Raw genomic sequence first — 23,358 nt, forward strand, 5'->3', positions numbered from 1 at the left:
TAATTCCTTGTGGATTTTACCTGTGCAAATCTGAACATATAATCTGCAGCAGCGCTGTCCCATGTGGACTTGTCCTTGCAAATCCACACCATTTATATCCTTGTGACATTCCATGGGAGGACACAAATCTTTTTTTGTATACTGCATGTAGACCTGAGGATCGTCGCACAGATGGTTATGATGGCATGGCAAATCGGGGTGGATTTGGTGGTAGATTCAGCGGTGGCAGCAGTCGTTGGACAGATGAGAGAAATGAAGAAGATGACTGGTCAAAGCCTCTTGCGCCAAATGATCGCGTAGAACAGTGAGTATTAATGCTCATGCTTTGGTTATGCTTTTGTAATGCGTTTTGGCTCCCTACTTAACACTTTCATTTCTTTTCAGAGAACTTTTCTCTGGAAGCAATACTGGCATAAACTTCGAGAAGTATGATGACATCCCAGTTGAAGCAACAGGGTCAAACTGTCCTCCACACATAGAAAGCGTATGTATTACTTTAGTGTGCATTGTAAATGTGAACTATTTATTATAGGACACATAATGAAATATGCATGGCATAGCTTTTATAATGGCCAGAGCTTTGTTTTTCAGATATACTGCTCCAGATAACAAACCATAAAGGGAACTCGGCTTATTTATAATGAGAAAAATCTCATACTGACTAAGGCTACTTTCACTCTTTTTTGGCTTTCAGTTTCAGATCTGTTCAGGGATCTCACAAGTGGTCCAAAACAGATCAGTTTTGCCCTTATTGCATTCTGAATGGAAAAGGATCTGCTCAGAATGAATCAGTTCAGTCTCCATTCCACTTTGGAGACTGACACCAAAATGCTGCTTGCAGCATTTGAGTCTGATGAAACTAAGCCCAATTGACCCGTCCTTTCATACAATGTAAGTCAATGGGGACGGATCAGTTTTCACTGACAATAGAAAACGGATCCGTCCTCCATTGACTTTCACTAGTGTTCAAGACTGATCCGTCTTGGCTATGTTACAGATAATATAAACAGATCCGTTCTGAAGTGAAGCAGACAGTTGTATTATCTGAAAGGATCCGTCCATGACTTATCCGCCCAAAACGCGAGTGAAGGTAGCCTAATGTTACTCAAATGAGTAAGCCTATGGCAAAAGCATAATACCTATAAAAGTTGAAAGACCGCTTTGAATCTATATTAATGTTGATAAAAAAATCATAAGTTAAAAACAAGTACAAGTGCAGGGAAAATGCAACATCAACCTAAGGGTCCATTCACACGTCTGTAGCATGTTTTGCGGATCTGCAAAACACCTACACCAGCAATGTGCGTTGTGCGGTTGGCAAAATGCAGATCACCGGCACTATAATAGAATGTCTATTCTCTGCAATTGCAGACAAGAATAGGACATGTTCCCTTTTTTGTTTTTCAAGAACAGAAGTGCGGGTTCGCAATTCCGTATCCGGGCAGCATATTGTGCGGCCCCATAGAAATGAATGGGTCCGCAATTCCATTCCGCGAAATGCGGAACAAAATTGCAGACGTGTGAATGGGGTCAAAGGAGAACATAATGGAAACAGTTCATATCTGTCCACAGAAAAAAGGAAACCAAGAACAAAAATAGTCAGACATCACTAACCTGATCAATCAGCTTTTGGTAGAAATGTTTCTACATGGCAAATTTACTAGCAGGTGTAGTAGCGTAATAGAAACCCAACAGTCATGACTTGCATGCTGCTGATTCTCTGTAATTCAATCACTAATTGAAAGGGGCATGTTCAAAATAGCAGTGTGTGGAGTTCAATGAGTGAGATCATAGATTATTATTATATATTTTAAAAAAAAAACAGGTGGCAAATTTTGCTTTTATTTAAGGAAGGCAGCAAATGTTGTACATGCTGGTTACAGTGCATTTCTCAAGTTCTGAGGAAAATGGGTTGTTCCAGACTTTGTTCAGAAGAACAGCGTACCTTGATCCTAGATCCTACAGCGTTCACTTTCCAAAACAGTGCTTCTGTGCTGGAGTTCATGTCTTGTTGCGAGTCCAGGCTCTCGCCACTAGTAGGTAAGTTTTCTTTTTTTTCCGGGTTAACAGCATGCACCCCAGCTGGTGACGCAATGCTGTGTAGAAAGGAGTTGGCTAGTTGCGCTTGTTCAAAGCACTAGTGACATCACTTCTGCAGCTACGGAATGCTGCAGGTGCCAAAAAACCTCCAATGCTTTTCGGACAGACGCTGTCCTTCCTCAGGGAGTATTAGTGATTGAAAATAAAAGGTATGATGCAGTCAAGTATGCTTTAAAAGCAAAAGGGAAATGCCAGAAACACAACTATATAGGGGAGTGCATCATGTTTATTTTAACAAATTTTAAATAAATTGAGAATTTAAAGGGTTTCTGTCACCCCACAAAACTCATAATTTTTTTTTGGATAGTTAGATTCCTTATAGCGCGATATAGGAGAATATAATAGTCTTACTTTCATGCGGCCGATTCTTTAGAAAACAAAGTTATATAATATGCAAATCAGGGCTCTACCAGCAAGTAGGGCGTCTACTTGCTGGTAGCCGCAGCAGAAATCCGCCCCCTCTTGTTGATTGACAGGGCCAGCCGTGATCTCCTCCGGCCGGCCCTGTCAGTGTTTCAAAAATCGCGTGCCTCTGGTCATTTGGCGCAGGCGCTCTGAGATGAGGAGGCTCGTCTCCTCAGCACTCCCTCAGTGCGCCTGCGCCGATGACATCACCGAAAGAGAAGACGTCATCGGTGCAGGCACACTGAGGGAGTGCTGAGGAGACGAGCCTCCTCATCTCAGAGCGCCTGCGCCAAATGACCAGAGGCGCGCGATTTTTGAAATACTGAACGGGCCGGCCGAGGAGATCACGGCTGGCCCTGTCAATCAACAAGAGGAGGGGGCGGATTTCTGCTGCGGCTACCAGCAAGTAGACACCCTACTTGCTGGTAGAGCCCTGATTTGCATATTCTAAAACTTTGTCTTCTAAAGAATCGGCCGCATGAAAGTAAGTAAGACTATTATATTCTCCTATATCGCGCTATAAGGAATATAACTATCCCAAAAAAAAATATGAGTTTTGTGGGGTGACAGAAACCCTTTAAGTAGAAAAAAGGTGTCCAGCTTCCAAATAACAAGAAATCTTTAATAATTCAGTGCAATAAAACCATGAACAATGAATGTCAATGAGAATTTTTACCTCCAGATGTGGGGGACCGCCATGGGGATGAGGTTTGCACTGGGGTTCGCAAATCTGTTGGATGGTGAGAGCATCAATTCATCCATCCCAAGGGTGAGCTCTGGGCCAGCCTCGTCCTCTGGCGGCGTTTTATCGACTACTATTTGTTTGTATGGGGGGGATAAATTGCAAGAATTTTTAATAGATAATAAAAATGAATTTTATTGAGTGAGTTTACCCTAACCTTTAGTGATAAAGAAATAACTTTTTTGGATTTAATATATCAGAGGAGGTAGGATCTATACAAAAACATTTAACAAGCCCACTGATGCAAATAGTTTTATTGCTAGGGAGAGTTGTCATTTACCGCACTGGTTAGAGAATGTCCCAAGGAGTAAATTTTTATGGAGCGCATAAATAGGGAGCACTAGAAGAGCCCTGTAATGCTCCCTGAGGAAGGACAGCGTCTGTCCGAAACATGTTGGAAGTTTTTTGGCACCTGCAGCATTCTGTAGCTGCAGGAGTGACGTCACTAGTGCTTTGAACAACCGCAACTAGCCTACTCCTTTCTACACAGCATCACTGGCTGGGGCACATGCTGTTAACCTGAAAAACCTTACCTACTAGTGGTGAGAGCCTGGACTCAACAAGAAGACACAAACGCCAGCACAGAAGCGCTGTTTTGGAAAGTGAATGCTGTAGGATCGTGTGGTACGGCGGGGAAGACTAGCTATAAGGTACATCAGCAATTGCATTTTTCCTTACCCGCCTCTCACTGCACTATATAATATACTTCATTCTAGATACAAACCTCTTGCGCGGTATCACATATATTGCATGCCGGTTAGTGAAGCTAGCAGCAGTGTTGCAGTCCTGCTGCGATACTGCAGCCCAACTTAGGGCTCTTTCACACTTGCGTTGTGTTCCGGCATAGAGTTCCGTCGTCGGGGCTCTATGCCGGAAGAATCCTGATCAGGATTATCCCAATGCATTCTGAATGGAGAGAAATCCGTTCAGGATGCCTTCAGTTCCGGAACGGAACGTTTTTTGGCCGGAGAAAATACTGCAGCATGCTGCGCTTTTTGCTCCGGCCAAAAATCCTGAACACTTGCCGCAAGGCCGGATCTGGAATGAATGCCCATTGAAAGGCATTAATCTGGATCCGGCCTTAAGCTAAACGTCGTTTCGGCGCATTACAGGATCTGACGTTTAGCTTTTTCTGAATGGTTACCATGGCTTCCAGGACGCTAAAGTCCTGTTTGCCATGGTAAAGTGTAGTGGGGAGCAGTATACTTACCGTCCGTGCGGCTCCCGGGGCACTTCAGAGTGACGTCAGGGCTCCCCACACGCATGGATGACTTGTCGCATGGATCACATCATTCTGGAGCGCCCCGGGAGCCGCACGGACGGTAAGTATACTGCTCCCCACTACTATGGCAGCCAGGACTTTAATAGCGTCCTGGCTGCCATAGTAACACTGAACGCATTTTGAAGACAGATCCATCTTCAAATGCTTTCAGTTCACTTGCGTTGTTACGGATCCGACGGGCACCTCCGGCAAATGGAGTGCACAACTGATCCGGACAACGCAAGTGTGAAAGAGGCCTTAGGCTACTTTCACACTTGCGTTTTGTGCGGATCCGTCTTGTATCTGCACAGATCCACACCAATAATGCAGACGCTTGTAACCATTAATAACTGATCCATTTGCATTATTCATTCAAAAAGTCTGTCTAAACGGATCTATCTTGACATGCATTGAAAGTCAATGGGGGACGGATCTGTTTTCAATTGCACCATATTGTCAGTGAAAAACAGATCCCTCCCCATTGACTTACAAGTCAGGATGGATCTGTTTGGCTCTGCATCGTCGGACAGTCACTAAAATGATGCAAGCTGCGTATTAGTGACAGTCTAAACACGACGGAGACCAAACTCAGCCAAACTGATGCATTCTGAGTGGATCCTTATCCATTCAGAATGCATTGGGGCTGAACTGATCCGTTTTGGGACGCTTGTGAGCCCTGAAACGGATCTCACAAGCGGACCCAGAAACGCCAGTGTGAAAGTAGCCTTAGGCCTCTTTCACACGGGCGAGATTTCTGCGCGGGTGCAATGTGTGAGGTTAACACATTGCACCCGCACTGAATCCGGACCCATTCATTTCTATGGGGCTGTGCACATGAGCGGTTATTTTCACGCAACGCAGGCCCCATAGAAGTGAATGGGGCTGCATGAACATCACAAGCAAATACGGATGAGGTGTGACTTTCACGCATGGTTGCTAGGAGATGATCGGGACCCGATCATTATTTTCCCTTATAACCTGGTTATAAGGGAAAATATCATTCTTAATACAGAATGCTTAGTAAAATAGGACTAGAGGGGGTTAATAAAAAATAAACTCCCCTTAATCCATTTGTTCACGCAGCCTGGCTTCTCTTCTGTCTTTGCTGTCCAGGAGGAAAAGGACCTGTGGTGATGTCACTGTGCTCATCACATGGTCCGTCACACATCACCATGGTGATGGATCATGTGACCGACCATGTGATGAGCGCAGTGATGTCACCAGAAGTCCTATTCCTCAAAGAAGAGAAGCCAGGCTGTGAGAACAAGTGGATTAAGGTGAGGTTATTTTATTTTTTTAACCCCTCCAGCCCTATTTTACTTGGCATTCTGTATTAAGAATGCTATATTTTTGCCTATGTTCCCTATGTTGGTCTGGGTACCAAACATGCCGGGGAAAAATTGCACATGTTCCCGCAATGCACCCGCATCTCTTCCTACAACGCCCGTGTGAACCCAGCCTTAGTGAGGCAAAAGCTTAGCGCTATTGTGGCAATTAATCAGATAGAATAGCCAAAATGGCAAGGACTTGGCCTACAATCAGCTCCAGAAAGATCAAAGAATGTCTAAAGTTACCTGTGAGTACTGTTACAATTAGACTCTTATGTGAAGACAAGCTATCTGCAAGAAGCCCCGCAAAGTCCCACTGTTGAGAAAAAACAACTGGTTCCAGACCAACAAGATTGACGTTATGGAGTGGCCAGCCCAATCCCCGGATCTTAATCCAATAGAAAACTTGTGGGGTGACATAAAAAATGCAGTTTGAGGCAAAACCAAGAAATAAAGAACTGTGGAATGTAGTCCAATCATCCTGGGCTGGAATACCTGTTCACAGGGGCCAGAAGTTGGATGACTCCATGCAACACAGATGTACAGCAGTTCTCAGAAACAGTGGTTATACAACTAAATATTAAAGTGATTCAAAGGAAAGCAAAATTTTCATTTTTCAGTTTATATAGTGAATGTTTGAGTCTGTAAAGAAGAATACAAACACTGCAATTTTTTTTTAAACAGTCTAATATTCACTTCTATTTTATTTTTTAGAGGAACACAAATTTGATATATTTTGAAGGATCTTTAAGTGAACAAAGTAAACACATTGCTATTTTGAACACAACTGTATATGCAGAACAGGAATCTGTTACCCATAATGGATCTCCTCCAGGATGGCGCCAACCTGACGTGTTTCAGTGAACCTTTGCAGTGCTCCAGACTAAAACTGAAATTTAGATGCTGGATAACAGTTCTCCAGTAATTGAGGTGGACTAAGGCTGGGTTCATAGCGGCGTTGTACTGTAATCCAGTCGCAGTATGTAGCATATATGCTGGCTTTCAGCCAGTCAAATTGCTACATGCAACACTTTTTTTTTTTTTTTTTTGGTCGGCTAAGTCAGCATGTATGCTGGAAAGCGGCTGGATTACTGCCAGATCCCACTGCGGTGAATGGGGATCCAGCAGTGCCTGGTGGTATCCGGCTGTGCCAGATACAGTGAACTCCAGCGGTCTGTTCGTGTGGCTAAACAGACTACCGGAGTTTACAACGCAGATGTGAACACAGCCTAAAAAGGCTGATAAATGGAAACAAGACAGCAGGTGGCGCTACTATAACACAATTGGGAATATAAGGGTATTTTGTGTAAATTCAAAGTTTAATGTGGTGTATTTAAAAGAGAAAAAAAAAACTTCTAAGCTTAAATATTAAATGCTCCTAAATTCATCATAGTTTAGCTTTCTAAACCCTACTCTATCTACTCTTAACCAGGATTTCTCGTTCATTCCATTGGGGGACACAGACCATGGGTATAGCTTAGAGATATTACTAGGAGGGACACTATGCAAAAAAAGAAGCTCCTCCTCCTCGGGCTATACCCCCAGGCACCTCCAGGAGAACTTCAGTCTTTGCTTAGTGTCCGTTCAAGGAGGTTGACATTTATTCTTCTCCTGTTTGTTATTTTTTTCTGGTTTCAGATGGGGACGCAGGTCAGCATTGCGCTTTCCTGGCCCCTGTGGAGGGTCTGCCACGGTCTTCTGAAGGTTCCTGGCTACCTCCCATTCCCCCACAGAAGAAAAGTGGATCCAGGCTCGACATGTTAGCTCTGGCATCCCACCAGCTGCTGGGACACCTGCTGCCTACCCTCCACCAGAGCACTGCTCTCCTTGATTGGAGTCAGACGTCTGAAGAGGTGAATCCCTGCTGGTCTGGACATCGAGGGAGCATGCTGTGCAGATAAGTATTGCCTGCTTCAATCTCCCTCCTTTCCCCCCCCCCCCCCCACCCCTTCATGTCGTCTGTCTGGCGCTCTGTGACCTGAGGTGAGCTAGAGAAGGACCGGCTGGGGGCATTTTTTCCCGTTGGGAGGGGGCCCTTCTGGGGAGGGCTGGTGATTCCACTGATACCTGCCTGCAGCTCAGACTATGGCCGCACCGGCGGCAATCTTGGCACTGAAGGAGTGTATTTTATCTTATGGCCGCTGCGCTCTCTGCAGCTCCCGCCGGCCTGCTCCTCCCGATATTAACCCCCGCTGCGCCGTTTCTGGCGAAGGGGTGTATTTGAAGTGCGCGCGCTTATTTCGCGCGCTTATTTCGCGCCGCAATGACGCGTCCAAGGGGGCGGAGCCTCGGCGTCCAGCTCTGTCTCTCCCTACGCCGGAGACTCTGCTGGATTGCGGCCGTGCAGCTCCTCAGTTCTCGGTGACCGGAGACTTCTGCTGTTGCCTGGGTGGTAGGAATTGCAGCAACCTGGTAGGAAATCTTTTTTGGAATACCATCATGCCTAAACCTGGGGCCCCTAAGCCTTCCAAGGCTTCCTCTCAGGCTCCACTGGAGTCATGTAAAATATGCCTTAGGCCTTTTTCTGTCACTGGTTCCTGTGACTCATGCCCTGCTCCCGGACAGGATCAGCCTCCTTCTCTTGCTCAGCCCGGTCCTCCCTCTGCCCCTGCGGATCCAGCGGTACCCGCCTGGGCCTCCGCCATGTCTAATGCGGCAGCTGATCTGGCCTTAGTTGCCAAGGCAGCCATGTCCTTCATGGAGCGCATGGCGGCTACTACTCCAGTGGCATCCACCACTCCATCCCCTCTCAGCGACTCTCACAGAGGGCGTCTGACTTCTAAAAGGCAGCGTGAGCGGCAGCATTCCTCCTCGGATGACTCCGCTTCTCCCCCTCGCCTTGAGGCATGCCCGGTTGACTCTCCCCCTCGCAGGGAGCGCAAATCCGATGGGGAATTGTCCGGATCGGACGAAGTCACGGAGCGGGAACCCCTGCCTAAGCTTTCCACCATGGTAACCGAGTTGGTGGCAGCTGTCCGTGACACTTTTAATATACAAGGGGATTCTCCTCCCTCCACTAGTCGGGAGTTCTCCCTTTTTCCACCCAAGAAACAGGAGTCCGCCGTGTTCCCTATTCACGAGGAATTCACTGCGGTCCTATCAAAAGCTTGGGATCGACCTAATCAAAAATTTTCGGCCACCAAGCGTATGGATACGCTTTATCCTTTTCCAGCTGACACAGTGGAAAAGTGGACTTCTTCCCCTAAGGTAGATCCTCCGGTGGCCAGGTTAGCCAAGAACACGGCCCTTCCCGTCCTAGACGGTTCCTCTCTGCAGGATGCGGTGGACAGACGTTTGGATTCACTTTCCAAGTCCATCTTCTCGCTGGCGGGCGCTTCCCTGCGACCGGCCTTTGCGTCGGCTTGGGTCGCCAGAGCCCTTACAACGTGGTTGCAGCGCCACCACCAGGATCTGTCAGAGCAGGACGCCTCTGCAGATACTCTGGATTTTATCATCCAGATGTCTCAAGCGTCTAAATATCTCTGTGAGGCTTCAATGGACATCGGCTCCCTCTTTGCCCGTATTTCGGCCCTCTCTGTCATTCAGCGCAGGGAGGTCTGGCTGAAGGTGTGGGATGCTGATGCCTCATCCAAGCGATCCCTCGCTAACCTTCCCTTTGAAGGGTCCAGGCTCTTTGGGGCTCAACTAGATGAATTCATTTCTGCCGCAACAGGGGGCAAGAGCACTCATCTACCCCAGCCCAGGACCAAGCGTCCCTTTCGGTCTCGGCCTTCAGGTTTCCGGGGCCAGTCCTTTCGTCGCTTCTCCACTGCCAGGACGCCGTCATCCTCATCGGCAGGGGGGTCCCAGGACTCCCGCAAGAAGCCTTTCTTCAAGCCCCAGCCTTCTTGGCGGCCTCGGGCGCAGTCAGCCCGTCCTCCTGCTCCCAAGCAACCCTCCGCATGAAGGGGTGCCCCCACCCCTCGTGGTGGGGGGCCGTCTGCTCTCCTTTCAACAGGTCTGGAGGGCTCACGTTCAGGACGCCTGGGCTCTGGAAGTGGTGACGTCCGGCTACAAGTTGGAGTTCGCGTCCAGCCCGCCGGAACGTTTTTTCCCTTCTCGCGTTCCGGGGGATCCAGCCAGGGCCTCGGACCTCTCTTTTGCGGTCTCCTCTCTTCTGGACCGTGGTGTCATTTCCCCCGTTCCCCCAGAAGAGCAAGGGACAGGTTTTTACTCAAACCTGTTCGTTGTTCCAAAGAAAGAGGGGTCAGTGCGTCCAATCTTGGATCTAAAACTTCTCAACAAGTTTCTACGGGTGCGGAAGTTTCGCATGGAGTCCCTTCGCTCCGTTATTGCTTCTCTGAGTCCAGGAGAATTTCTCGCGTCTGTGGACATTCAAGACGCCTACTTGCACGTCCCTATTGCAGAGTCCCACCATCGCTTTCTGCGCTTTGCCATAGGGGGGCGTCATTACCAGTTCGTCGCCCTACCTTTTGGGTTGGCAACCGCCCCTCGAGTTTTTACGAAGATTCTGGCGCCTCTCATGGCGCTTCTTCGCACCAGGGGCATCTCTTTGTTACCATACCTAGACGACATCTTGATAAAAGCTCCGTCTCTTCCACAGGCCGAGGACAGCATCCGAATCACGGTTCAATCCCTGGAACGGTTCGGATGGCTGATCAATCTCCCCAAGTCCTCTCTGCACCCCTCCCAGAGACTTTCGTTCCTGGGGATGATCTTGGACACCTCGATTTCTCAGGTGTTTCTTCCAGATTCCAAGGCTTCCCAGATTCGTCTGGCAATGGTGCTCCTTCTACGCTCTCCACGTCCCACCATTCGGGAGTGCATGCGGGTGCTGGGCCTTATGGTCTCCTCTTTCGAGGCGATTCCGTACGCCCAATTTCACACTCGTCCGCTACAACAGATGATCCTTGCCCTCTGGAACAAGAACCCTCGGGGTCTAGACACTCCTGTTCGTCTGTCCCGGCAAGTTCGAGCGTCTCTCCCTTGGTGGCAGTCTCCCCTGAACCTATCGTCAGGAAAGTCCTTCCTTCCGTTCTCCTGGACGATAGTCACCACCGACGCCAGCCTCATCGGTTGGGGAGGTGTTCTCCGGAACCTCACAGTTCAGGGTGTCTGGTCGACGGAGGAATCCCGTCTCCCGATAAACGTTTTGGAATTGAGGGCGATTTTCCACTCCCTCTCCCATTGGACTCCTCTCCTGGCGACTCGCCCGGTGCGGGTTCAGTCGGACAATGCCACGGCTGTGGCTTATGTCAACCATCAGGGCGGGACTCGCAGTCGGGCAGTAATGCGGGAAGTAGCGAGGATCCTCTTATGGGCGGAGTCTCATGTTCCAGTATTGTCGGCAGTGTACATCCCGGGAGTCGACAATTGGACGGCGGATTTTCTGAGTCGCACCAAGGTGGATCCGGGAGAGTGGTCTCTCCATCCGGAGGTGTTCGAGGACATCTGCCACCGATGGGGCCGTCCGGACGTAGATTTGATGGCTTCCCGGCTCAACCACAAGGTGCCGGTGTATCTTGCCCGCGCTCGAGACCCACGGGCGGACGGGGTGGACGCGCTGGTATTTCCATGGCAGCGGTTCAGCCTCCTTTACGTCTTCCCTCCGATTCCTCTGTTGCCGAAGGTGCTGCGCAAGATCGAGGCGGAGGGGATACCAACCATTCTCGTCGCTCCGGATTGGCCTCGTCGCGCCTGGTTCTCCAGCGTCGCGCGTATGTTGGCGGACGTCCCGTGGCCTCTGCCCGACAGAGAGGATCTCTTGTCTCAGGGGCCGCTCTTCCACCAGAATTCACGGCAGCTGCGTTTAACGGCGTGGCTGTTGAGACCGCCATCCTGAGGAAGAGAGGCTTCTCTGATGCGGTGGTAAGAACCATGATCAGGGCTCGAAAGCCGGCTTCTTCACGAATCTATTATCGCACCTGGAAGGCCTTCCTGGTGTTTTGTGAGAAATCGGGCTACTCGCCCCTACGTTTCTCTGTCCCAGTGGTGCTGTCTTTTCTCCAGTCCGGCCTCGACATGGGTCTGTCGCTCAGTTCTTTAAAGGGTCAGGTTTCTGCTTTGGCTATCTTTTTTCAGAGGTCCATTGCCTTTTTGAGACCTGTAAAAACCTTCCTGCAGGGGGTGGCGCATTCGGTTCCTCCGTATGTGCCTCCCTTGCCCCCCTGGGATCTCAACTTGGTTCTGCGCGCCCTTCAGGCGGCGCCTTTTGAACCTCTGAGGGAGATCTCTCTGGTTTTACTCACCTGGAAGGTAGTTTTTCTGGTGGCCATAACCTCCATCAGGCGAGTTTCGGAGCTGGCCGCACTTTCCTGCCGGGAACCTTTTCTGGTCTTTCACCAGGATAAGGTGGTGCTCAGGCCGGTGCCTTCTTTTTTGCCCAAGGTGGTTTCTCCCTTCCACCTTAACGAGGATCTTGTCCTGCCCTCTTTTTTGTCCTTCTCCGGTGAACCCCAAGGAATGTGCTCTCCACTCCCTGGACGTCGTCAGGGCCCTGAAGGTGTACCTGGGGGCTACCGCTTCCTTCCGGCGTTCAGACTCTCTCTTTGTGATTCCTGAAGGGTCCCGTAAGGGCCTGGCGGCTTCCAAGGTCACCGTGGCGCGGTGGATCCGTTCCGCTATTGCTGCGGCATATCGCGCTCGCGGCCACGTTCCGCCGTCGCGGATTACCGCTCACTCCACAAGGGCAGTGGGTGCTTCCTGGGCTAGACGCAATCGCGCATCCGTTTCCCAGTTGTGTAAGGCGGCCACTTGGTCGTCCTTACATACTTTCACAAAGTTTTATCAGTTACACTCTCTGGCCTCGGCTGATGCTGCTCTTGGGCGCAGGGTATTGCAGGCTGTGGTTCCGGTTTGACTACTGGACGTTTATTCCTGGCGGTGTTGGATTTGTTCTTTTTTCCCACCCCATGGACTGCTTTGGGACGTCCCATGGTCTGTGTCCCCCAATGGAATGAACGAGAAAAGGAGATTTTTGTGAAACTCACCTGTAAAATCTTTTTCTCGTAATTTCCATTGGGGGACACAGCTCCCGCCCCCTTTTTTGGTTTACGCCTTAGGGTGTGCTGTGTGATGGTTTCCATAATGTTTTGTTTCCGTTCTCCTTCTCCTACTGCTTTTGCAACGACTGAAGTTCTCCTGGAGGTGCCTGGGGGTATAGCCCGAGGAGGAGGAGCTTCTTTTTTTGCATAGTGTCCCTCCTAGTAATATCTCTAAGCTATACCCATGGTCTGTGTCCCCCAATGGAAATTACGAGAAAAAGATTTTACAGGTGAGTTTCACAAAAATCTCCTTATTTTTAGCCTGAAAAGTTCAGAGAAGAAAAAGTTCTGCTGACTTTTTGTTGCCAAATACTGGTCGCCTATCAAAACCTACTAAACACAGCGCTGCACCTGGTATAGCTGCCCAAGCCTTTTCACTTTAATGTCTAAATGCAATTTATTCCCAATGTCACCGATTAACATATTACTGGCTAAGCAAGAGGCTAATTAGCAGGGTACTATGAGACCCCCACCTATCAAATTGTTGACCTATAGCCAATCAGTATCAAACTCGGAGGGAACGCCTTATCTGCCTATTCCATCAGAGGTTTATGATGACAGTACATTATGGCCAGCAGCAAGTTTTGGACCTAATTGACCTGCAAAAGTACAATTATATACAGTAAATGCCATGATTTGAAGTGGGCACAATACCAGAAACTAGAAAAGTTTGAATTCATATTGGTTCTTACAATGAATTAAAACAACCTAGAATGGCATGGGTGTTAAGTAGAGATGAGCGAATTTCATATTTTGAAACTCGTTCACACTTTGTTTACTGGTAAAAGGTGAATTGCATTAGGGATTCCGTTACCACAGACCATAACGCAATTCTATGACGGAAAGCTTTTAGAGTCCTTCTGTTCATTCCGTCATAGAGGTCTATGGGCTGCAAAACAGGTTGTTTCCGTTATGCAGGGGAGTCCTCCTATATGACGGAAACAGGATGCATCTTTTATTATGATGGAATGAATAACAATGCCTCTAAAGACATTCAGTCATAGAATTGCCTTATGGTCTGTGGTAACAGAATCCCTAATGCAATTCACCTTTTACCAGTAATATGAAATTCGCTCATCTGTAGTGCTAAGGTTAATTTGATGCTTATATCAAAATGTACTAAATGGTGTTAGCTTGAAACATGTGGTTCATGTATTACATTGCTCCAAGAATAACTTATTTTTTTTTTCTCCAATTTTTTAACCCTACAAAAGTTCCACGATGTCAACATGGGAGAAATAATTATGGGAAACATTGCACTCACACGTTACACACGGCCCACTCCAGTACAGAAGCATGCTATTCCAATCGTCATAGGGAAGCGAGACTTGATGGCCTGTGCGCAGACTGGTACGTTTTTTTTACCATATTTAAACTCAGTTATGATAGTGGTCCAATCCCAGACCTTTTTTTTTTTTTCTCCAATGCTCAGGTTGTTTCACTTTGTAGCCACACAAACTGTTACCAGAGGCTAGGTGCACTCACGTACACCTGCACCCTAGAGGGAAGTATTAGTACAAATAGTGAAGTTCTACCAGGTATTTATCGCAATCAGCAGGTTTTATTCTACTTACAAAAAGGTCTAAAATCTCAGTCATAAAAACAAGTCTTCATCACAGATCCACCTGACCTGGGTTTTGCCAGTCCAGCTTCGTCAGGTACGATGTCTTGCCCCACAGGTGCAGTATTTATTGAGCCACAACACCTTTTAAGGGCCGCCCACTAATATACATATTTCTGTTTTCTCCTTTTAGATGTTCACATAATGCAATAACTGACAACAGGTTTCAAAGCCTTATCCGGCTTGAAACAATGATATAAAATAACAAAACATAAATAGAGCATACAATACAAAACTCCCTCCATTCTCATTCATAAATACGTTTTTTTTTTTTTTTTTTCCCAATTCTTTATTGGTTTTTACTTTAAATCATCCATTACTATAGCATCATTGACATATCAACAGTCATGTCAATTTTACATCAATATTTGACAATCTCAGTAAATGACATATATCAAACATACATATGTTATGAAACAGTTGTCCTTAAAGATTTACCCTCTCCTACCCTCCCACATTCTCCCTCTAATCCTCCCTACAGCACCACCCTCCCTCCCATCCTCCCCATACTCAGCCCTAACTAAATAGAACAAGCCTAACCAACTCAATGCTCAGCCTAGATCAGTCCACTTTCAGATGCCCTAACCCCCCCTTCAAATCCTCCTTCAGATACCAGGTAGTTAATTTGAATGGGGCCATGATACGCCGATATTCTGATCTAGGGATGAAAACCATCAAAAACTTTCTCCATCATAAATACGGTATTGTCAACACCTGAATCTCATGATTCCCCTTGAGCCAATGACAGCCCACCACAATAGCTTCATTCATAGTCGAGCATCCAAGGACAGCGGCAACACCACCTGATAACACTACAAGGAAGGAATTCCACTATCCTGCATGGATCCACCACGGTAACAGCACTCTCCCCTGGCTCCCTCTTTACTCTACTAGACACGGTTTTAGATCGAACTCTACATTGAGCCCTGCTGGTTTTAAGGTCCCCAATCTATATATCCAACTGACCTCCTGATTTATACTGGCGACAAGATCCCCTCCCCTCCAGTTCCTCTCAACCTTTTCCAGACCACTAAACCTTCAAGCTGGCGCAAGGTAAGGAGGACCACAGTGTTCCACTGCACTTCAAGCTGGCGCATGGTAAGAACCTGGCGGGCTTGAGGTTTAGTGGTCTGGAAAAGGTTGAGAGGAACTGGAGGGGAGGGGATCCTGTCGCCATTATAAATCGGAAGTAGGTCAGTTGGATATATAGATTGGGTGGCTCAATGTAGAGTTCGCTCTAAAACCGTGTCTGGGCAGGGCTCAATGTAGAGTTCGCTCTAAAACCGTGTCTAGTAAAGAGGGAGCCAGGGGAGTGCCGCTACCGTGGTGGATCCATGCAGGATAGTGGAATTCCTTCCTTGTAGTGTTATCAGGTGGTATTGCCGCTGTCCTTGGATGCTCGACTATGAATGAAGCTATTGTGGTGGGATGTCATTGGCTGAAGGGGAATCATGTGATTTGGGTGTTGACAATCCTGTATTTGAGGGAGTTGTATATTATACTCTGTTCATTTAGGTTTTGATATTTTATATCCTGTTTCAAGCCGGATAAGGCTTTGAAACCTGTTGTCAGTTATTGCATTGTGAACATCTAAAAGGAGAAAACATAGAAATATGTATTAGTGGGCGGCCCTTAAAAGGGCTTGTGGCTAAATAAATACTGCACCTGTGGGGCAAGACATCATCACCCCTGACTAAGCTGGACTGGTGCAACCCGGGTCGGGTGGATCTGTGATGAAGACTTGTTTTTATGACTGAGATTTTATACCTTTTTGTAAGTAGAATAAAACCTGCTGATTGCAATAAATACCTGGTGGAACTTCAGTATTTGTACTAATACTTCCCTCTAGGGTGCAGGTGTACGTGAGTGCACCTAGCCTCTGGTAACAGTTTGTGTGGCTACAAAGTGAAGACAACCTGAGCATTGGAGAAAAGAGGGTCTGAGATTGGAACTTTACACTCAGAAGGCAGTGCGATCAACAAACTTGTGGCCATTTTAACTGAAGCGATTTATACTCGTGTCGCTTGGTGGATCTGCAGCGCCGATAAGTACACCACAAATTGGAGATTGTCTTTTGTTATATGATAGTGGTCCAATCAGGTCCCCACTCCATCCAAAAAAACTAACTTTAGTTTTTGTACTTCAGCATAATTTTTTTCTTTTTAATGGTTGCAGCCATTTGTTGCTTTAACAGGAACCTGTCTAACTTAATACTGACAGCATAAATTAGTAACAGAAATGCTGATTTCAGCAGGGTGTCACTCATGAGCTAAAAGTAAGTTATTGCCAAAAACCAGCATCATAATCATTGCATCACAGGCCTGGAAAAAGTCAAATCTACCGAAGAGTCATGGTTATTATAATCTCCTGCTCTCCCGCCCATCTGCTGATGTGCAGTTCTCTCCTAGAGAGAAAGGGAGAAAACTAGGTAGAAGACTGTCAATCAGCAGGTGGGCAGGGAGAGCAGGAATTCATGAATAACCATGACTCTTAGGTGGCCGTGACTCTTTTCCAGGCCCAGTCTGCAATGTTTGATGTTGGTTCTCGGCAACCACTTTTAACTTATAAATGACAGACCGCTGAAATCAACTTGCCTGTCTTACTTTATTCTGCCGTTAGTATGGACAGCAAAGTCTGACGGGTTCCCTTTTAAGGGTGTATTTAAATGGTACTTTTTTTGACCACTCTAAAAACTGCATTTGTCTTTATCAGGGATTTTGCAATGCAGTTTTAGTCCACATGGCTTGTAAACTCAAAGCGCATTGACATTGTGAGCTTCACCTGTACAAACCGTGCATGGCAAAACCACATGAGGACCATGTAATTACAGCCCTAAGGCTACCTGCACACAGGTGCAGGTAAGCACTTGGAAGATCCACACGAATTTCTGTAGCTCTTCACATCTAAATCCATGTTACTTGTGATATTTGGTGTGGATTTGATGCAGTTCTGCTGTAGATCTCTCCCTTCTGTTGAAATGGATGAAATCTGCACATGCTGAGGATTTCCATGAATCTGCAAAAACACTTCCGTTACAATAATACAACTGCATGCATCTGTCATGAAGGAGCCGGTTGTATTATGTTTTCTATAGCCTTGACGGACAGATCCGTATTCTATAGTCTTGCTCTGCACCACATGGCAGGCAGAAACGCTGCAAGCAGCGTATTGCTGTCCGCCTCCAGAGCAGAATGGAGGCAAACTGATGCATTGTGAGCGAATCCTTTTCAGAATGCATTAGGGCAAAACTGATCAGTTTTGGACCACTTGTGAGAGCCCTGAACGGATCTCAAACGGAAAATCCAAACGCTAGTGACAGTAGCCTAAGGGTGAATTTACAAATTTTTTACTTTTTTTTTTTCCCCTCCTCTGTAGGGATACTGCCTGAAAAAAATCACTTTGCAAATGTTAAAACAATCTAATTTTAGCAAAAAAAATTCTCTGAAAAATAAAGCTAAATTTGTGTTTAGAGGGACCTAAATGACATACCAGCATTAAGTAATTTTAGCTATTTTGCAGTCAGAATTTCATGCATTTGTGGTATTACTTGTAGCTTTATTGATCTTGGAAATCTTGTGCTTTCAGGATCTGGCAAAACGGCAGCTTTTTTGCTCCCCATCTTAAGTCAGATATATACAGATGGTCCTGGTGACGCCATGAAGCACTTAAAGGTACTTGTACTAACACTGTGCTTATTCACATATAGTAGATGGGATGTCTTTCCCAGAGCACTTGTTTTTTTTATTTTAAACGGCTTTTTTTTTTTTTTTTAGGATAATGGAAGATATGGAAGGCGCAAACAGTTTCCATTGTCCCTTGTATTGGCTCCAACAAGAGAACTGGCAGTGCAAATCTATGAAGAGGCCAGAAAGGTATGTCCTTTCACCTTGCCCTTCCACTAAGTTTTTGTTCAATGTATCTTATAAGTGTTTCATTATTTTATTCCCCCCCCCCTGCTAGTTTGCTTATAGATCTAAAGTTCGTCCATGTGTTGTATATGGAGGTGCAGACATCGGCCAGCAGATTAGAGACTTAGAAAGAGGTTGTCACTTGCTTGTGGCCACACCCGGCCGTTTAGTTGATATGATGGAACGGGGAAAGATCGGCTTGGACTATTGCAAGTATGTGAAAATCTTAGTATATATTGTATTTAATGTTCTAAGTTTTCTGTTCCTCTAGTCTGGAATTGTATTTAACTCCTTTAAAGGTGGGAATACTGGGCTACCAGGGCTGGAATGGCTCACCCATGCAGCGATTGAGTTTGTTGGATGTGAAAGACCGCAAGCCTGCTAGAGGCTCTGATGCTTTTCATGGGTATATTCCACTGTAGACCTGCAGGTGGCAGCACTACATTGGAATATACAGCATTTTCTATTCAGTAGTTAATTGAATACCATTATGAAATGAAAATGACAATCTGATTGCTTGTTGAGGTTCCCTTGGTGGCTTAATTTTTATTTTTTAAACTTTACTTTATCATCTTTCCCCAGAATAAAAGTAAATGAATACAGGCATTGGCCTGTCCCAAAATGGCCAAACTATTAAAATATAAATGTATTTATCCCATAAGGTGAATGGCATAATGGAATCAAAAATCTAAATTGCTTATTTGATTATTATTTTTTTTTATCGCATCACCTTCCCCAAAATTTGAATAAAAGGCCATCCAGTATGGTATCGCTGAATTACAGATTGCTGCAGAAAAATGAGCCTCCACTCAGCTCTGTAGACTAATATAAAAGTTATGGGGGTCAGAATATGCTAATAGAAATTTTTCTTTTCAAGGTGTAAAGTATAAACACGACTAAAATTTGTATAAAGGTTATCATTGCAATGACATGGAGAATGAAAGGAAACAGGTTTGCTTTACAGCACAGAGTGCCCTAAAAACAAAACTCGTAATTCTGTGGCAGAATTGTGGCTTTTCCAATTCTACCCTATTTGGAATTTTTTTCTAGTTTTACCACTACATGGTATGCAATATTGAAGGGGTTTTGAGATTTTTTATATTGACCTATCCTAAGTTGTCTTAAGGGTCTGACACCCGAGCCTCCTGACTCAGCTGTTTTAGAAGGCAGTGTGGTCTTCTCTGCTTTTCCTAGGCTGTGACGCTGCATTCATCATTCACGTGGTGTAGGAGCAGTTCAGCTCCTTTTCAACTGAATGGAGCTGAGCTGCGATACAAAGCACAGCCACTATACAATGTATGATGCTGTGCTTGGCAAGCTGCGAGAAGGCAGCGGTGCTCACAAGAGCACCAGTTCTTTCAACAGCTGATTGACAGTGGTCCTGGGTGCCAAACCCCCACCAAGCAGATATTGATTACCTATCCAGAGAATAGGTAATCAGGAAGAGCTTTTTAAATGGTGCCATTAGAAAGTACAACTTGTCCCACAAGAAACAAGCCCTGATACAGCTGTGAACTGAAAAATAAGTAATGGCTCCAGCAAGGCAGGATGTAAACATTCAAATGCAAAAAAAGTAAATCATGTTGGGAAAGGGTTAATGTTCAGTATGGTTTGATCACACCTTGATATTGAAACTTATTAATCTTTTAAAGATATCTTGTGTTGGATGAAGCTGATAGAATGCTTGACATGGGATTTGAGCCTCAAATTAGACGAATTGTTGAGCAAGACACTATGCCTCCCAAAGGTGTTCGTCAGACCATGATGTTTAGCGCTACCTTCCCCAAAGAGATCCAGGTACTGAAGACAAGTTACCATAATGGATTTGAATTCTGAAAAACTATGACTTTCTAAACTTTATTGTTTCCCTCTTTTTAAAGATTCTTGCACGAGACTTCTTGGAGGAATACATTTTCTTGGCAGTGGGCAGAGTAGGCTCCACATCTGAAAATATTACACAAAAGGTGGTCTGGGTAGAGGAATTGGATAAAAGGTCATTTTTATTGGACCTTCTCAATGCAACTGGTGAGACTCTACCTTTGATTTAGAATTCAAACTTTCTGTTTAAACTTGGTAAATTAAGTGCCATTTATTCACTCTGATCATGTTTTTCAGGCAAGGATTCATTAACTCTGGTGTTTGTGGAAACTAAAAAGGGTGCAGATGCCCTTGAGGACTTCCTTTACCATGAAGGCTATGCTTGCACAAGTATCCATGGAGACAGATCTCAGAGAGATCGTGAAGAAGCACTTCATCAGTTCCGATCTGGAAAAAGCCCAATCCTTGTGGCAACAGCCGTAAGCATATTTAAGAATTTTAGGGGCATAAAAGTCTTTTGTGTTTAGTAGTGCTGTGTGCAAACAATTTTCTTTGTTACAGGTGGCAGCAAGAGGTCTTGATATTTCAAACGTCAAGCATGTTATAAACTTTGACCTGCCCAGTGACATTGAAGAATATGTACACAGAATAGGTCGTACAGGCCGTGTGGGTAATCTTGGTGAGTGTTCTGTAGTGTGTGGAATTGTATAATTTTGGCACCATTTTGGGAAACTACACTGCTAAAATAAATAAAGGAACACAAAAATAATACATCCTAGATCTGAGTTAATTAAATATTCGTCTGAAATACTTTGTTCTTTACATAGTTGAATGTGCTGACAACAAAATCACACAAATTAAAAAATGGAAATCAAATTTTTCAACCCGTGGAGGCCTGGATTTGGAGTCATACTCAAAATTAAAGTGGAAAAACACACTACAGGCTGATCCAACTTTGATGTAATGTCCTTAAAACAAGTCAAAATGAGGCTCAGTAGTGTGTGTGGCCTCCACGTGCCTGTATGACCTCCCTACAACGCCTGTGCATGCTCCTGATGAGGTGGCGGACAGTCTCCTGAGAGATCTCCTCCCAGACCTGGACTAAAGCATCTGCCAACTCCTGGACAGTCTGTGGTGCAACGTGACGTTGGTAGATAGAGCGAGACATGATGTCCCAGATGTGCTCAATTGGATTCAGGTCTGGGGAACGGGCGGGCCAGTCCATAGCATCAATGCCTTCGTCTTGCAGGAACTGCTGACACACTTCAGCCACATGAGGTCTAGCATTGTCTTGCATTAGGAGGAACCCAGGGCCAACCGCACCAGCATATGGTCTCACAAGGGGTCTGAGGATCTCATCTCGGTACCTAATGGCAGTCAGGCTACAACATGGAGGGCTGTGCGGCCCTCCAAAGAAATGCCACCCCACACCATTACTGACCCAATGCCAAACCGGTCATGCTGGAGGAGGTTGCAGGCAGCAGAACGTTCTCCACGGCGTCTCCAGACTCTGTCACATGTGCTCAGTGTGAACCTGCTTTCATCTGTGAAGAGCACAGGGCGCCAGTGGCGAATTTGCCAATCTTGGTGTTCTCTGGCAAATGCCAAACGTCCTGCACGGTGTTGGGCTGTAAGCACAACCCCCACCTGTGGACGTCGGGCCCTCATATCACCCTCATGGAGTCTGTTTCTGACCGTTTGAGCAGACACATGCACATTTGTGGCCTGCTGGAGGTCATTTTGCAGGGCTCTGGCAGTGCTCCTCCTGTTTCTCCTTGCACAAAGGCGGAGGTAGCGGTCCTGCTGCTGGGTTGTTGCCCTCCGACGACCTCCACGTCTCCTGATGTACTGGCCTGTCTCCTGGTAGCGCCTCCATGCTCTGGACACTATTCTGACAGACATGGCAAACCTTCTTGCCACAGCTCGCATTGATGTGCCATCCTGGATAAGCTGCACTACCTGAGCCACTTGTGTGGGTTGTAGACTCCGTCTCATGCTACCACTAGAGTGAAAGCACCTCCAGCATTCAAAAGGGACCAAAACATCAGCCAGGAAGCATAGGAACTGAGAAGTGGTCTGTGATCACCACCTGCAGAACCACTCCTTTATTGGGGGTGTCTTGCTAATTGCCTATAATTTCCACCTGTTGTCTAATCCCATTTGCACAACAGCATGTGAAATTGTCACTCAGTGTTGCTTCCTAAGTGGACAGTTTGATTTCACAGAAGTGTGATTGACTTGGAGTTACATTGTGGTGTTTAAGTGTTCCCTTTATTTTTTTGAGCAGTGTATTTGCTATATTTACATTTGAATAGTTTTGTGGGTTTCTTTAATAATCTTGCTATTTTGTTTTAGGTCTTGCGACATCATTTTTCAATGAAAAAAACATTAATATAACAAAAGATTTATTGGACCTATTGGTTGAAGCAAAACAAGAGGTGCCATCTTGGCTGGAGAACATGGCCTATGAACAGCATCACAAGACTAGCACCAGGGGAGGACGGTCAAAGAGGTATAAACAGTTTTTGAATTTTTTTTTTTTGTGGTTTTAAATTTAATTACAGGGTATTTGTGTATTTTTGTGTAACCTTATTTTTCTCTCCTCCATAGTCGGTTTAGTGGTGGATTTGGTGCAAAAGACTATAGGCAGAGCAGTAGCACTGGCAGCAGCTTTGGCAGCAGTCGTGGAGGCCGAAGCGGTGGTGGTGGTGGTGGTGGCAGCCGGGGATTTGGAGGAGGTAAGCGTTGAAGGGATTATCCCATAATGTAAAAAGTTGAAAATCCAATATCTTATAGTGCGAGTGTCTTCCTAACAAAGAAACATAGAACCATCCCTGTACCTCACATGGATCCAGAGTTCTCACCTGTCATTGCGCTGCTAGATTTATTTCAAGCTGGCAGCTTGTCCTTTCTACTGCAGCCAGTTGCTGTTGATGGATGGCACTGAGCTTGTGCTATCGCCTCAGTGACCAGGACAGAAATTGGAAACAAAGCAAAAAGCAGGTGGTGCTTAAGAGTCCAGTGAAACTATACTAAATTTTTAACCACATGCAATTACTGAAGTATTGTAATCAAAGTGCTGGTTTTAAAAGTAGAATAGCTTTTGTGGGAAAACCCCTTTTAATGCACTCATGAGTAAGTCTGTCATTTATAACAATCATCACTTTTTTT

General features: G+C 45.9%; 1 protein-coding gene across 2 annotated transcripts in view; it reads left to right on the forward strand.

The window, feature by feature from the left end:
- Nucleotides 1-23,358, forward strand: part of DDX3X (DEAD-box helicase 3 X-linked) — a 40,222-nt gene that overhangs the window by 14,352 nt on the left and 2,512 nt on the right. For both annotated transcript variants that reach the window (XM_040423801.1, XM_040423802.1), the window contains 12 exons: nt 152-304; nt 385-484; nt 14,055-14,190; nt 18,047-18,132; nt 18,235-18,333; nt 18,422-18,582; nt 20,022-20,166; nt 20,250-20,394; nt 20,485-20,666; nt 20,749-20,866; nt 22,543-22,699; nt 22,798-22,925. In XM_040423801.1, the coding sequence (XP_040279735.1) occupies nt 152-304; nt 385-484; nt 14,055-14,190; nt 18,047-18,132; nt 18,235-18,333; nt 18,422-18,582; nt 20,022-20,166; nt 20,250-20,394; nt 20,485-20,666; nt 20,749-20,866; nt 22,543-22,699; nt 22,798-22,925 (1,610 nt within the window). The remainder of the gene's footprint in view (nt 1-151; nt 305-384; nt 485-14,054; nt 14,191-18,046; nt 18,133-18,234; nt 18,334-18,421; nt 18,583-20,021; nt 20,167-20,249; nt 20,395-20,484; nt 20,667-20,748; nt 20,867-22,542; nt 22,700-22,797; nt 22,926-23,358) is intronic.

The sequence above is a fragment of the Bufo bufo genome, chromosome 3 (assembly GCF_905171765.1).
Source record: "Bufo bufo chromosome 3, aBufBuf1.1, whole genome shotgun sequence".
In the NCBI taxonomy this organism is placed as follows: Eukaryota; Metazoa; Chordata; class Amphibia; order Anura; family Bufonidae; genus Bufo; species Bufo bufo.